Source organism: Cyclospora cayetanensis, unplaced genomic scaffold, assembly GCF_002999335.1.
Source record: "Cyclospora cayetanensis isolate NF1_C8 unplaced genomic scaffold, CcayRef3 CcayRef3_contig_1, whole genome shotgun sequence".
Lineage (NCBI taxonomy): Eukaryota > Apicomplexa > Conoidasida > Eucoccidiorida > Eimeriidae > Cyclospora > Cyclospora cayetanensis.
In genome coordinates, this window is record NW_020312036.1 from 30,705 (window position 1) to 45,827 (window position 15,123).

At 56.4% G+C, this 15,123-nt stretch overlaps 4 protein-coding genes across 4 annotated transcripts; 1 reads left to right on the top strand and 3 right to left on the bottom strand.

The window, feature by feature from the left end:
- Positions 1-1,473: 1,473 nt before the first annotated feature.
- LOC34621448 lies at positions 1,474-7,245 on the bottom strand. Its single transcript, XM_026334194.1, has 13 exons — positions 7,052-7,245; positions 5,859-6,816; positions 5,013-5,587; positions 4,493-4,585; positions 3,950-4,380; positions 3,740-3,848; positions 3,487-3,649; positions 3,091-3,189; positions 2,396-2,496; positions 2,047-2,205; positions 1,991-2,012; positions 1,747-1,938; positions 1,474-1,536 (listed from the first exon to the last, which is right to left on the bottom strand). The coding sequence occupies exons 1-13, from the start codon at positions 7,243-7,245 to the stop codon at positions 1,474-1,476; spliced, it is 3,159 nt and encodes a 1,052-aa protein (XP_026189979.1).
- Positions 7,246-7,562: 317 nt separating this feature from the next.
- LOC34621447 (ADP-ribosylation factor-like protein 2) lies at positions 7,563-9,639 on the top strand. The gene is made up of 4 exons (XM_026334286.1): positions 7,563-7,627; positions 8,293-8,455; positions 9,071-9,151; positions 9,502-9,639. The coding sequence occupies exons 1-4, from the start codon at positions 7,563-7,565 to the stop codon at positions 9,637-9,639; spliced, it is 447 nt and encodes a 148-aa protein (XP_026190071.1).
- A 421-nt stretch (positions 9,640-10,060) lies between these two features.
- LOC34621446 lies at positions 10,061-11,756 on the bottom strand. The gene is made up of 3 exons (XM_026334379.1): positions 11,454-11,756; positions 11,100-11,324; positions 10,061-10,876 (listed from the first exon to the last, which is right to left on the bottom strand). Exons 1-3 carry the CDS (start codon positions 11,754-11,756, stop codon positions 10,061-10,063), a joined length of 1,344 nt encoding a protein of 447 aa, XP_026190164.1.
- A 1,771-nt stretch (positions 11,757-13,527) lies between these two features.
- LOC113146595 lies at positions 13,528-15,012 on the bottom strand. Its single transcript, XM_026334462.1, has 2 exons — positions 14,973-15,012; positions 13,528-14,813 (listed from the first exon to the last, which is right to left on the bottom strand). Exons 1-2 carry the CDS (start codon positions 15,010-15,012, stop codon positions 13,528-13,530), a joined length of 1,326 nt encoding a protein of 441 aa, XP_026190247.1.
- Between the last annotated feature and the right edge of the window lie 111 nt (positions 15,013-15,123).

The window sequence follows — 15,123 nt, forward strand, 5'->3', positions numbered from 1 at the left end:
CTTAACAGGAGGCCGAGTTTCGCGCCGAGAGGGAGGAGAAGAAAGGCGGGAAGGGGGCCAGTAGTCGCCCCCTTCCCGCCACTTCCTCCCTCTCAGTGCAAAAACTGGTGCATCCAGCTAGGGGCCCCCGAGGCTAGGCTGCCAAAAGAGGCGAGACACTGGAGAACAGCCAGAACAAAGGTTTTTGAGCCTCGTTTCCAATTCTCGTATAAGCCTTGTGGTGGAAGACAGTCGGTGACAACTGGAAAAAGGCGTATCCGAGTTCCCTGTGTCAGCAGCAGGGGTCCAAGGACGACTCGTTCAGGGGCCCCCGCCCAAGCGCCGCGGGGGGGCCCCGTAGTTGGAGAGGTGTTGCGGGAAAGAGGAAACCGGGTGGGGTAAAATTATCCAAAATGAGCCGGAATCACCCTCATGAGAAAGAAAACAATGGACGCACAGCCACACGAAGGCTCCGCCGTTCTGGACGTGTGCTACCCGTGATAGCTCGAGGGTCCCCCGAACGGTTACTCCTAAAGCCTCTTAGAATGCTGGCCTTTGAAGCGAGTTGTCTTTCGCTTTATCTTCGAGCTCCACACATATGTCACGCTGACCAGCCACTGCGCTTAGCTAGCGGCGCGCTGGCTCGCTTTTAGGGTGTATCTCACTAGCTGACTGGGGGGTCGCTTCTTGGTGCCCCTCAGTGCGCGTTGTGACACGCCAGAAGGTATAGAAAACAGAGACTGCCGCCCCACGCGTTTCCGATAGCAGTAGTGGCAGCAGCCGCACTAACAACAGGTGCGACAGCGGCGCAACCGAGGGGACTACACACCAAGGCGAATGCGAGTGGGGGCCCTAACGCCTTATAAATACAGAGCAGCAACTGAACTCAGGGACCTCTGCCTGGAGGCCCTGTACCAAAAGCCCGGAGGCTGCTAAACACAAACAAGAATGGAGCCTGTGGCGTCTAGCAAGGGGCCCCTGCTCCCCGAAGTGCTGCAATCGGGTATCTCTCTAAAGACCCCTGTAAAGGACCTCGTGAAAACGGGCGTGCATGCACCGTTAGATTTTCTACTGGGACGATAAGACGCTCCTGAAAAATCAGACGGCAGCGACGTACTGCTGACAACTGAGCTGGGGAAAAGCAGCGGCCTTCGTTGACAGCAAAGGCGGCAACAACGGCAATAACAGCGTCAGAAAAAGTGTCTCAGGTCTCACTGGATCTGCCCTGGTGTTAGATGAACCTGAATCTTAAAGTCTGCCGCCTCAGTGGGACCACTGGCTTCCTCTGTTTCCTCTGCAGGAGCACAACAACCAGTCGCTTACGCAAGCCGCTTCTGGCTGTTGTTGCCTCGCCAAGTGCTCCTCTGAGCGCGTCGGAAGTCAGACTAGCTGTTCACGCTTTTTTCTCTGCGCGTTCGCCACACGAGGGCTCACAAGAGGCCCACACAGCGGCCCCCCTTCCCTCTTCCCCTCCTCCCCCCTACGCTTGGGTTGTCACCACTTACGGGAGTCTTCCTCTGTCTCCTGAAGAATGGAAACTTTTCTGGCGTTTGTCAGCTGCGGCGAAAACGCATTCTCTAGACCCTGACACACGGCTTGCAAGAGTCTTCGAGAGTCTTCGATTCCCCAGTCCTTCTGGAAGCCTAGGCTCTTGAATACGAGGGCCCTGAATTATGCAGAGGGCGCTCAAGCGAGAGCGAGGGGCCCCACCCCAGGGGTGTCCACTGTACAGGGGAGTTTTTTGGGGGCAATAAACACAATCCTCACCAAAAGCGTTGTGAGGAAGGCCCTGCAGACCTCATATCGAGGTTTCCCCTGAACCAGCGATGCAAATGTAGCTGTTGGACTGCTGGTGCGAGCGCCACTGCCACTGTCGCTGCTGGGATTAGGGCTCTCAAGCGAGGCGGAAGGAGAACTCTCCTGGGGATGTCTGACAACGTCAGGCAGCGCACGAGGTCCCTGAAGCACCAGAGCACCGCCGTATCAGAGCTGACACATCAAGGCTTGAAACGATTTCAGGATCATCTATCTCCCTCTCCTCCCCCGCCGCACGGGAGACTCGCAAACGCCTCTCTTCGCACCTCTCGCTCCTGTGACTGCTGCTGCTTCTGTTGCAGGAGCAAGGCCTCCCGAAGGAGAGACGTCTCATATGCCCGAATATCAAACGATGGCAGCGACTGCAGCGTCAGCAGACGGTCCTCCACGTACGCATTCCAGCGGGCTACCCTGTGCATGCGTCAGCAGTGACCATAACAACACCCGACACTCAGCAGCCCCAGAATCATCAGGAGCATGCAGCGACAGCGCAAGTAGCAGTGCAAGTAGCAGCGCAAGTAGCAGCCGAGAGCAGCAGCGTCGACTATAAGGCACGCAGTAAAAGCAGACGCGGCTTGAGTATACAAAAGCACATCCTGACCGCATTTGTATGGCAAGCTCCTCATCTGCTGCAGCAGTTGGCAGCCCTCCTCCTTCTCCTTTGGAGCTCCTCCTTGCCGCTGCTGCTGCTGCGTTCAGCTCCTGAAACGCAACACGCCGGCTGCGGCAGCAGCAAGTAGAGAGGCGAGGCTGCGGAGGCAAACGCTTCTCTCGAGCAAAAAGTATTCACAGAGGGTCAGAGGGTCGTATCGAGCGAAGCGCCAAGAAGGGCAGCACAGCGCAAACGGGGAGCAGAGAGCAACGGGCAGACGTCAGCAGGACTGAAAGGCATGCACGCGTTGAGGGCGAGAAGGGGCTTCATCCTGAGAGCAGCTGCCTCAGCGACTGCCGAATGAGAACTCCTTGGCTTTCGTATGAGTTGTGTGAAGGTCTCTACTGTTGCCGCAGCTGCTGCTGGGTGTCTCGCGGCTAAGGGGGCTGCACGCGGACGAAGAAGCCCTCTTTCGATTGCTTTTCTGGCTAGAGCCTTTCTCTGGCAAACCGCGGTGTCTCCGCCCCGCAAGGCCCTTAAGCCCAGCTCAGAAGAAGAAGCTCGAGAGGGAGGCACAACCTTGCAAGCTGCTGCTGCTGCTACTACTACCCAACGAGCCATCCCAAGGCCAGTAGGGAGCAGAGACGGAAGGGGAGCCATAAGAGCCAACCGCGAAGAGCAGAGAGGGATAGAGAGGGGCCTACCGCCATTCGGTGCTGTTGTGCCTTGCAGATTTCCTCTTGTATTGCCGCAGCCTCCGTCGCACTCAACCGCAGCTCCCCGCATTCCCACGCGTCCTCTCCCTGAGAAGGCGCAGAAAGCACAAGCCCGCAGGAACGCCGTGGGCAGACCGGAGGAAGTCTTTAAACTTCTCTAGGGGTAAAAAAAGAGACAACAAAAACGAATCAAGCGCGTGAGCCCCCCTACAGCAGTCTACTGCAGTGACCCCCTCCTCCGTTCCCTACGCCGCATTCTCTCCGGGAGTTGCTGCACTCTATCGAGGATGCATGCGAGAAAGCAGCCCTAACACTTTTTCCGGCAAGAAGGGCAGCAGCAGCACAAGCAGCCATAGCACAAGGAGACTTTTCATGAAGACGCACAAAATTATCTGCCATGGCCTCGTCCTCTCCCCGTTCGCATGAACCAAGAACTGCCAAACTCTCTTCTGCCGCGGCAGCCTCCGCCTGTGCCGCTGCAGTGGCTGCTGCTGCTCTCTCTGCTGCTGCTGTCTCTGCTGCTGCTGCGGATGGACAGAGAAAGCGACTCCGCGAAAGGAAGGATCGAGCCAGACGACGGCAGTCCGCCCGCTGCATGCCAAGAAATATTCGCAGCGGCAGGCGCAGCAGGAGATACATCGGAGCCACGAAAGATGCACCAACGACGACTACTACTTCTGCTATTACTACTACTTCCATCAACCCTCTGTCGGTAGGGGCAGGAGCTTCAGCACGTGCTGCAGCCACTGTAGGAAGGAGGGGGGGATCCACGGCGTGTGTCTCTGCGCGAAAGATAGGAGTTTCCTAGGAAGCACTAGGACTGCGGTCTAGGATTTCGATGGCTGGCTTGCCTGCATCCGCACGACCTGCTTCCTTGCGGAGAGGTGCTCCCGAAGACGCAGCAGCAGCAAGTCATCTGCCCACTGCCAGCGCTGCAGCCACTGTAGTCGCTGCGGTTGCTGCTGCTGCTGCTGCAGGTGTCTGTCCAAGAGAGGAGGGCACAGTTGTCGCCACAGGAGGCGCGCGTGGGGGGCCCCAGGGAGCCGAATCTTTGGGTAGCCGGGCAGCGTTGCGCAACACGGAGGGGCCCCCTTCGAGTTTGCGCTTGCGACACCGCCAGAATGCGGGATCTCTCTCGTGGGGATCGCTCCCCAGAGGCCCCTAAGAAGGGCCTCCTGCCCCTCCCTTGTAGAGGCCCTATGAAACATGAGGGGGCCCCCAGGAACTTGCAGCAGCGAGTTTTCTTCGGGCGCCTCCAAGATGCTTGGCGGGGGGGCCCTGAGCAGGCAGCAGGAGCAGAAAAGAGACAAAAAACTCCCGAGTGGAAGAGTAGCGGACTTCGCAGGAAGGCAGGCGGCTTTGGATGCAGCCTGAAAAGGCGAGAACCTACCGGCACACGACCCCCCCCTGGGGCCCCTGAGTCTCTCTGGGATCTTCGCACGTGCTTGGTAAGCTCATCAGCGCATCGAAGAGAGCGCAGCCTCTGAAGACTTCTTGAGGAGGAATTTGGGATGCCCCAGGGGCCTCCTTCTCGCGCTGCGTGGGCCCCTCTGCCAGAATCATCTCCAGCAGCGTGGCGGCTGTAGGACCCCCCCCGGAAGATGCCCCCTTCTCCTGGAGACGTCTTCGCTTCTGCTTCAAAAACAAGAATTCGAGATGCAGGTGTGCTGAGAACGCAAGCCTATCAAGGGCATTAGCCGCGACGTGGTGGGGGGGCACGCCCAGGAGGTCGCCATAGAGAGCTGCACAGCAATCCGCAGCACCGCAATGCACATCCTAGAGAGGAGGAGAGGGCTGCATGCACTGCCGCTGCTCTTTCACGGGCTGCTGCTGCCGTTGGGAGTGAACTGTTGCAGCGCGTGAGGAGAAGGGCCTCACAGTTAAGGAAGGAAATACGATGAGGGGGGAGCTCTAGGGGGCGAGTTTTAATTAGCCCTTCAGCAGGGGCCTCCTGAGGGCCAGAATCTTCTGGCAGTCCCAGAACAGCGCGAATTTCGGGTATACCCAGAGAGACAAGGGGGCCCCCAGGGGCCCCGCAGGATTTCTCATGGGGGGGGGCCCCTTGGCCCTCTCGCAAAAGCTCACGAACCCAACAGTCGGGTTCGTTGAGTTGCTGCCGAGGGGATCTCCCGAAGCCTTCGCCTTGGTCTGTCTGTAGAGCTCCGGAACTAGTCGCTGTGACTGGAGAAAAGCCATTTCGAGAGTCTTTTGCAGAGGAGGGGGCCCCTTTGGGCCCCTCTTCTGGATGCGGCGGTGGGGTTGCGCGAGCCTCGCATTCCTCAAACACGTCTGCAGACTCCTCCCATGTGCCAGCAGAACCCGCCTCCGCATACGGAAGGCCTTCCGCAGGAGACACCGTCACTAGGCCCTCTTTTGGACGTTCCTGGTGTCTATCAGCTTCTCTAGCAAGCGCGTTGTAAGCGGCAGCGTCAGAGGCAGTCGCTAGAAGGGCCCCCGTCTCCCTATGGACCCTCAAGATCGTCACCTGAGTGAGGTGTCGAAAGCGGCCAGCACAGCTCGAGAAAACACTGAGGATTCGAGAGGGAGTGACTGCAGGATTAGATGCATCAAAATCAACATACAGAGCGAGCCCACTGCAATGGCAGCAGCAGCAGTGGCATCCGCAAAAGCCCCCCAGTACACAGGCTGTGGGGAAGCAGGATCTTCACCCTGTGCCGACCCCTCCTTCGCTCGCTTTACGACACCCGTAAGGGCCCAATCAGGGGCCCCCCAAGAGACGGACGCCCCAGTCTTACCTGTAAACCACGTAGCTCGTTGTATGCCATTCGAGGCCCCTCGTCTGGTGCCTGAGGCATCGCTACAGCGCTGCAAAGTCTCTTTTCGGAGCCTCCGTCCTCAGCGCTCTGGTTCTTCGCCTTTTCCGGGAAGGGAGGCGCTGAGGGGCCCCTAAGAATCGCAGGTAGGCGGATGATGTCAGGGGCTTTGGTCCCCTGAGGCCCCGGGGGGGGCCCCTCTTGCCGGAGCGCAGGTGGGGCCTCTGGCATCAGAAGACAAGGGGCCGACCCCAACTGGCGAAGCGTTTTCTGTCTCAGTTGTTGCAAGGTGAGAGGGGGCCCCCCGAGATCCTCAGTGAGCCTCCTGCAGGCCTGCTGTTGTTGCTGCTGCTGCGCATGGTGGAGCAAATTGAAGGCCATCGCATGCAGACTTTCTATGCGTGTGCCCCAAACTGCCGTCGAGCGCTCAATCAATAGTGCAGCTTGGGAAAAGTTCATAGTATGGGCTGCATCGCCCCTCCGCCTGCTTCTGGGCGACTTGCTACCGAGGGGGCCCCCCTCCGGGGATCCGTCGTCTGGGGACAGAGAAGGGATGGGAGACCCTTCGAGGCCCCTATCGTCTGCATGCTCCATCTCTATGAGGCCCTCGTCCGTCAGTCGCAGGAAGTCTGAAAGAATGGACCCCAGATCATAATCCCAAAGCCCTCGTGCTGCTGCTGCTTGTGCTGCTGCTGCCTGTGCTGCGCCTCCCTGAGGCCCTTGCAACATCAGACGAGCCAGCTCGGAGAAGAACGCCTCCACAGAGTTCTCCGAGGGGCCCTCTTCGTGAGTATCCCCTAAAGGGCTCCTGCATTCTTCTGGAGTCAGGGACGCCTTCATCTCTGCAGTGTGTGGCCTAGGAGCCTCTGAAGGCCCCTTCCACAAACGTGCGGGTACTATCCCAAGCCGAGATCCTCCACGAGGCCCCTTCTGGCCGCCGCTTCTCAAGAAAGTGAGGGGGAGGGGCCAGGGCCCCTCGATGCATCTGCTGTACGCAGGGAGAAATGTATCCGTCCACCCTTTCTTGAATTGTAGAGAGGCCAGTGGGCCTCTCTGCAGTCACCGGCATAAGGATGCAAGAAACCCCCAGTAACTAATGCCTAAGAGGTCTCCCCTATTGCTTTGAGCTCACTTTTGCAAGAAGACACTGCCCTGAGTCTCTGCCCCCTACTTACTACAGGGAGGCCCGAGGCGCCTGTGGTGGTGCTGCTGCGCCGTGTACGACCCTCGAAATTAAGGAGAACGCGTAATTAAGTATTTCTAATAATACAGGGGAGCAATGTGGGCCTATGAGTTCCGCCAGAAAAATAGCACAGTTTTCACGTCCCATGGGGGGCCCCCGTACCACCGACCCGGTCATGGACCCCATTCGGCAGGGGGCCTCGCGGAACCAATCCGGATTGCAGAAATCCATTCTCTAGATATTTTTAGATTGCGTTCGCACATTTCTGGCTGCTGCGATTCCTGTGCCTGCTTATTTCGCAAGAAACGCTGAATCAACCTGCGTATGCTTCTGCAGCGCAGGGCGTGGCGGTGTCTCGCCAGCTGCACTACAGAAGGCCCCTTGGGGGCCCTTCCTCGCTGGTTTGGCCTTGCACTGTCACCACAGAGCTCCCTTAGGACCCTCTTTGAAGGGTGCATGCGCCCGTGTACTTCCTGAAGGGGCCTTCGGAGGCAGACTTCAAGATGGTGCTCCTGAAGGTTCTGAGGAAAACAAAGGCGAGAGAGAAGGAACTTCGCCTCCTCATGCTGTAGGCCCCTCCAACCGTCCCGTTCGCTGCATGCCTTGCCCTTTGTATCCATCCAAAGTGCCCCTCCCATAAAGACACCCTAACGGGTGCGTGTGAGAGGTCTCTCTGTCGCCCTCAGGACGGGGGGAGGCAGCTGCCCTTGTGCGCTGCCTTATGGGCTTTTCCCCTAACCACCCCAACAACGGCTCCGATCACCGATCCCTCGAGAGCTTCTTGAAGCTGCTGTTCACTCGGTGATTTTGCGTATGCACAGAGGCCTGGATGCGGCGGGAAAAACAACTTTTGTTCGCCGACTGAACGGCTCGGAAGTTGATTCCGTGGCACCCACCCTTGGCTTCAGCATTTACCCGTTCTCCTTCCAAGGGTAAGATACGCCTCGTTTTCTGCTTTCTTCTTTCTCAAGCCTCCCGTTGGCATGGCTGGGGCCCCTCTGCTCCGTCAGAGAGACTCCCCCCACGGGCTCTCCGGCCCTCTACCCCATGCTCCGCACATGCACCACCCACCCCACCACTCCCAAGACGCCCCTTCTGGCCTTTTCTGCTCGTTCTTTGCACCGCGGATAAGCTGCGCATCTCCGTCTTCCCTGGATACCTCTTTCCGGCCCTCTAGGGAAGCCTGCTTTGCATGCATAGAGGAAGCGCTTGTGTTGCTGTCCATGCATGCAGGTTCCGTCTAAGCGTTTGGGATGTAGGGGGTCAAAGAACCATTCGGGCTTTTTGGAGGCATTACTTTGAGTGTACGGATGGCCTCATCTGGGTAGTGGACTCGGCAGACAGAGAAAGGATGAAGATCTGCAGAGAAGAACTTCACAGACTCCTAAAGGAAGAGGTACTGATTGAAAGCCATGCTTGGGATAGACAGACTCCACAAAGAGGGAAGCGGGGAGGCGCTCGTGCGATGCGCAGTTGAATGTGGTGGGCATGAGACATACATGTACATACACACATGTAGATACACACACATATATACACACACTCATACGCATACCCATGCACATAGGCATGGGACATACATATACATGCACATATGTGTACACACACATGCACATACATACACATATATATACACACACATGCACATACACATAGGCATGAGACCTACATATACATACACACATGCACATACATACACATATATATACACACACATACACATACACACACAAACACACATACACATACCCTATACGTTTTAGGGGCTAGGATGCAATTTAGATGAGAGGAGCGAGGAAGTCTCTTGCGTTCTCGTCTGCCTTTACTTGTCTGTGTGCGGTTCTTTCTCGCCCTGCGTACTGTTGGTATTTGCTGGTGACTGAGTCACTTCTCTGCCCTTCCGTAGTGCCTTTCAGGCCTTCTGCCTCCCTGAAAAGAATGCTTCTCTTCCCCCCTTGTGGGGCAAACCTTAAAACAGCTTGCACGCGTCTGCTCCGCTGCTTTCTTGCAGCGCCTGGCCGGCATTCCCGTGCTGATCCTTGCGAATAAACAGGACGTTCCATCAGCTCTCTCCCCAGAAGAAATCAAGCTGGTCAGTGAAGGCCTCTGAAGGTCGCCTCGAGGGAGAAGCCCCTCCCTCCCTTCCCCCCCACCCCGCCTCCGATGCTGGAGCTATAAAAGGCCAAAAAGGATAAGAAAGGCAGTCGTCTTGCACGTATCTTGCAAGAGATGTCTCCCGAGAGCTGCAGGGCGCTTATGCCTGCGTGAGGTCGTTGCGCAGAGAATTTGGTAATAGATTGCGTTTCCAGAGAGAGAGAGCGACTTTTGCTGCTGTCTAGTGCGTGGCCGCTTAGGCTCTCTCCCCTTATGCGTCTGTGCATCATTCGCCGCTTTTCTCAATTTCTGCATGCGCCGTATGGGTGTATCTACCTGTCTCATCAGGCCCTCGGTCTGGACGCCATGGCTTCCTCCCGCCACTGGGCAGTTTTGCCCTGCAGCGCTAAACAGGGAACCGGCTTGCTCGAGGGGATGACATGGCTCGTTTCGGATATTGCAAACAGAGTTTTCATCAGACTCTGAAACAAGAGAGGCCCCTTTTTTTGGACCACCGGCTTTAAGGAAAGCGCCAGAGGGCTTCCTTGCCGCGAAGGCTAATTGAGAGTCGCAGTATAGCTCTTCTCCCGCGGGATGCCAGAATTCCCCATCTTTGCTGCACTAAGGGCACTTCTTTCTAGAAAGGCTTCTCGTGTGCATCCCATGGCCCTTCCTGTACAGAGTGGCTCTTTTTCGTGCCTATATATGAACAGTGAGACCGGCCTACTGCCTCTCGAGGCTGGAGCACGGAGAGCTTGCTGAGCCTCCGAAGCTTAAAATGGGGGCCTCTATGCGGCGGCCGCACGTAATCCCGCCTCGCGAGGCTCAGCAAGGCAGGTTGTTATGGTTTCGGAAAGCATTGTGCACTTGTGTCACTGCCAACACACAGGCTGCTGCTCGCAGCCGCCTATAGGGCCTGCACGAGGGCGAAAAGGGTACCGACCCAGTGGTCAACAACTGCCCTGAGCCCCCCCCTACTTGAGGGGTTAAAATGTAGGAAGCAGCTTATGCGGTCCCCCGGGGGCCTCGCGAGCTGCCAGGCGGTGAGGCTCTCAGCGTCTTGTCGCCCTGTCGGGGGGGCCCCCGCTAAGAAGCGGCTTTTATGCCCGGCAAGGGGCACAGGCAGCAAATCCGCCACTGCTCCCACCTCGGGGAGCGGCGTCTCAAGAAGGGCCTCGGTGGCTCCCAGAAGGGAGATGAGCTCTGATACGGCGGTTTTCAGGGCGGGGCGCTGCTGTCGATACACCTCCAGGGCCAAGACAACGGTGGCTTGCCCTGTGGGGGCTCCCAGGGTGTGCATCACCCAGTCGAGTTCGTTGCCTTTCGCATGGAAGAAGTTCGCAATAGAGCCAAAATCGCACGGCTGGTCCTCCAGGACGCAGGCGGAGGCTCGAACTTGCCCAGCAACGGTCTCCTGCTTCGATGCCGCCCCCATGAATGTGCCCTCTGCAAAACTGGAGGAGGGACCATCACGGTCGCTAGAAAAGTGCCTTTCTTGAGGCCTTGATGGAGCGCCACTTGGCAGATAGACACCGTAATCCCCCGAGTGCACAGACACGAAAGCAGTTGGCTGGTACTCTTTCAGCACAGACTGAAGGATGCGCGTCTCAGGTTGTTGGGGGCGCCCTACCCTTGCTAGGCCTATAGTGGCTGCTGCTGCTGAGGCTTCCCAGTCGCGGTTGAGGTCTGCACCCCTCGGATTAGTTCGCATGCAGTATGCCCCCTGAAACAAAGAGCACAGTATGCTGCAACAGGCCTTTTGCACCAATAGCAGGGCAGTAACACGGCCTGGTCCTCCCCAGGATGCACAGACATACATCGAAACACACACTCACACTGGCAGCACACGGTTCTCCTGGCAGGCAGGCAAGCTGGGTAACGTCGGGCCCGTAATATGTGAACCGTCTTTAGGGACTGTGTTGCCTGTGGGAACACACTCGCTCGACCGCTTCTCTCGCTGCGGAGCTAACACTGAGCACAGCCATAACCTCCAGATTGCTTCTCCGTGCATGGAGGCTGGCTCTCTCCTGGGGAAGCCCCTCGCCCCTGCAGAGGGTCTTCAGGAAGGCAAACACAACTTCAGGGGCAACGACCTCTCGGGCGTGGTCTCCAGCGAGAAGAAAAAGGCGTTCGGATGGGATCGAACTCGCCTTCAGTACGAAGAAGTCCACCTACCCGCAGAGACGCACACCTACAGCTCTAAGATCACCTCTCAGCAATGATGAAAGAAACACTTTGGGCAATTTCACCGTCGCTGCAGCATCGGTGCAGAAAAAAGCCAGACGCCTTGCAAGACCCACCCTAACGCCGTCTTCCGTCTTCTGCATCAATTCGAGGCCACAAGAAGACCCCAGTCTCTGCAGCTCTTCTAACATCTCAGCATACGAGTGGTACCAGCTAGGAAGCGCGTAGTCATGATACACTGTATCGCCAGAAGCCTCTGATTGTTGCTTATAGGCGTGTTCTGATGTACCTTGTGGTGACCCCAGGTTGCCCTGCCGATGTCTGTGCTGAAAGTCAAGGGCGTCCGCAATCCAACGGCCAAGAGCTATAACGGCCAAAAGAGCCAACGCAATCATCCAGAGTAGCTGCTTTTTTCCCATCTTGTGAGATTTCAACGGTAGAAGGAGCCTGGATTTTGGGTAGCCCATAGACACTAGAGCTAGAGGCTCTACCAGTAGGCCACCAAACCCTGAGGCAACTAGCCTTCACACGTCCAGGCAGTTTGGAAGCATAGCTCGCTTATCTTTTGAGTAGCATGATCTGAGATGCGTCAGAATAGCTGCGAGTTGCATACTCGGGTTCTTAGCAGTACACCTCCACCAGTTCAAAGCGGCGATGCTCCAGGAAGCCGGCTACCGGAATTATTACGCAGGCAACCCCGGCCACCCCGGAATATGGACTTGGAATAATACAATATCCAAGCGCATTAAAAAGGGGAAGCAGATTGAGCTTCTCCTATTTGGAAGAGAATCAGATGCTATGGGCGTGGTCCATTTCATTGCCGGCGTCGGGTGAGCCTGGAGGTGCGGAGTCGGCCCAAGCAAACACCGCGACTGATGGAAGCAATAACGATTTTGCCAAATTCTGTAAGTCCTGAAAATACAAGTGTGATTTATCAGGTGTTCCCGTGTCTTTCACATACTTTCGATGTTCCTGCAAGGCCTTTGCACTTGGGGGACCTCAGTCGCTGCAGCGTGCGTCTCGTTGCATTGTTTCTGCGACGGTAACACGTCTCAAAAATGCAGCTACGCAGCACATATTTCATCAGTTCTTCACAATTAATAATTTTGTTGTCGGTTTCAGTCCGTGTCTACCTGTGCTACCTCCCTTCCATGATTGGACAAACTTGCCGAAATCATGGATGCCCCCAAAATACCGCATGGCGTGAAGAACGTCAGGCTCAAAGCGCGCGTTGTCCAAAGCATTAGGTGTCCCTTTACTCTGCACAGTCGCCTGTGTTCGTCTCGCTCAACCCCGTTGGCTATTTTACGTGCCTCTTAGCTCAAGGTAGCACTCACACTTCGCTTCCACCAACACCTGCAACCCGAAATTCCCACCTACATAGGTAGCCCTCATAGGTTGAACACTGTCAGTGGATGCATTGGGTCATACTGGGACGGGAGTGGGGGGAGAAAGACAGGATGCCAGCGCCTGGCCTTGGCAAGCGGCAACTTGAAAGAAGGCAAAGGGCTAATGGGAATGTTGCACATACTCGCGAGACTGCAGATGCAAACGAGACATAGGGAGGCACAAAAAATGGCATGAAAACAGAAGATGCGTGCAAACCATAGAAGTCACCGCGGTCAGTCAAACAGATGCAGTAGGTAAAGGATGGTGGAAGCCTTTTGGAGGGGGCCCAAGAAAAAGCACCCACGGTGAGAAACACGCAGAAGAGTGGGTAGAGGAAGGCGTGGGTCGTGCAGCAAGAGAAGACAGAGTTCGGCGACAGGAAGATAGAAAAGCTACATTAGAAGCGGAGCCTTGTAAAGCATGTAAATGCACATGGACGCTCTCCAAGGGACCGTTAGAGACAAGCCAGGAAGACAGGGTGACAGAGGGCAAAGCGGCCCAAGAATAATTTAGAGACAAATAGAACGATCCTGCTGCAGCACACCACACAGTTCCTCACCATTGACCTATTCAGCTGTTAGTGACAGCATTCCGTAAAAACGGGAGAATGACCCGTCGCCTGCCACCAGACTCTAGTAGCAGCCAATAATACTTCATAGTATAATGGTATACATGTTATTTCGCGCACAAAGCGAATACAGGACAGTTTGAAACGACAAATACATGCACTGAAAGGCGGAAGAGATACAAAGTCAGGAAATTCCTTCTGCCTGCGTGTTGAGGTGGACTGTAGAACATAGCCTACGGCACAGGCTTCTCAAGATCTAGCTGATGCTGTGCCGCACGGCGTCTCCTAAGGGCTGCCAGGAGAACAGCGCCCTGAACGTTGTTAAGAATGTGGAGCGCTAGAGACATCAGAGGCAAAAGTGCCCTTTTCTTTTCAAGTACTGAATCCCTAAGCACAATGCGGGGACCTAGGCCCCACAAAAGGCCTTGGAGAGTCGCTGTGAGGCAGCGATTGGCTCTGATGCATGCAATAGTAGTCGCTGAAGGGGGAGGAGCCCCTTCAGGTGACAGCGCAAGGGGTGCACCGTGGTGAGCCAGGCCAAACAGCACTGAGCAGGCACAAACAATGCCCGTACTGTGGATACACCTGAAGATGGTTACCGGTGGCCTTCGCCTCGCTTTCCCTTCGTGCAGTAAATTCCGATTGATGCCTTTCTTAGACTGCCCCTCCCACCTTTCATATTTTTCTCCTTGTTGTCTCTTTCCTCGCCGTAGAACCCCCGCAGCTCTCCAACCACGACGGAGCCTAGCTGCGCTCGTGAGATATCGCGCGGCGGGTAGCAGTAAACAGGGGAGTGCTAAGCGAAACTGAAGCTCCTCTAACAAGGGACCCAGAAGGAGCTGCTGCAGCCACGGGCTTCTAGGGAGGATACGACCAAGGGCCTCTGCATGCCATCGAGCGTGCAGTGCCCCCGCTGCGGCAATGGATGGAGGTAGCCGCAGAAAGATGCCCCGGCGTGAAAGGCATACGTTTGCCGCCACGCCGACGGCAACCACACTCGAGCTCAGCAGATGCAACACTAGAAATCTCGCAAATAGAGATTTCACGTTCTGTATCCGCCGTTTGGTATTTGCGGCCCTAGGTGTGCCCAAGGGTCTCCTGCTTGGGATGAAAGCTATTTGGAGAGGGACCGCTACAGTGACACGCCTGGCTTTCCCGTAATGAAGCTGTCGCGCACGAGCTGAAGCTGGCCTTTCTATGCTGAAGGCTTTGGAGAGGACGATTTGGGAGAAACTTTTGAGGGTAGTATTGCGGAGGAGACGACCTTGGAGTGCCTCTGTCGCGGAGGCTGTCGGATTGACACGCGTAGCGGGATGGAAATCCCATCTCTGTCTATCCTTCCTTCTATCCTTGGAGGGCTTCTTCAGCCATGCTAACACAGCCCTCTCGCCCGCTCCGTTCTTGGGTGTTGGTGCTTGCAGCAATGCAGCGCCGGAGAGTCCGCAAAGGGAAGGATCGTGGAAGTGTTGGTGCACTTGAGATCCACGACAGTGCGTCTCTGCACCAGAAGTTACCAGGCCTAAAGGGGCAAAAATCAGAGTACAAAGGAGGGAGGAGAGGGAGAGCATTGGTGAAGGGGGCTATGAGGAGTGAGCTGCCCTGTGGCAGCTCGACTCCTCAGATCCCTGAGTCTCGTCCTCTTCCTCGATTCCGTAGACGTGACATCCCCCGAGCTAACAGCAACAGTAGGACGAATCAATCCCGAACCTTGAATTCATGCTAACGGCTTATTGATCGCTGCACTGCTAACCGCCGAAAGGCCCCAGTCGACAGGTCCGCGTCGGCGGTGGCTTGGGGTAACTTGAGCCCCACGCCTCGGGGACCCACTT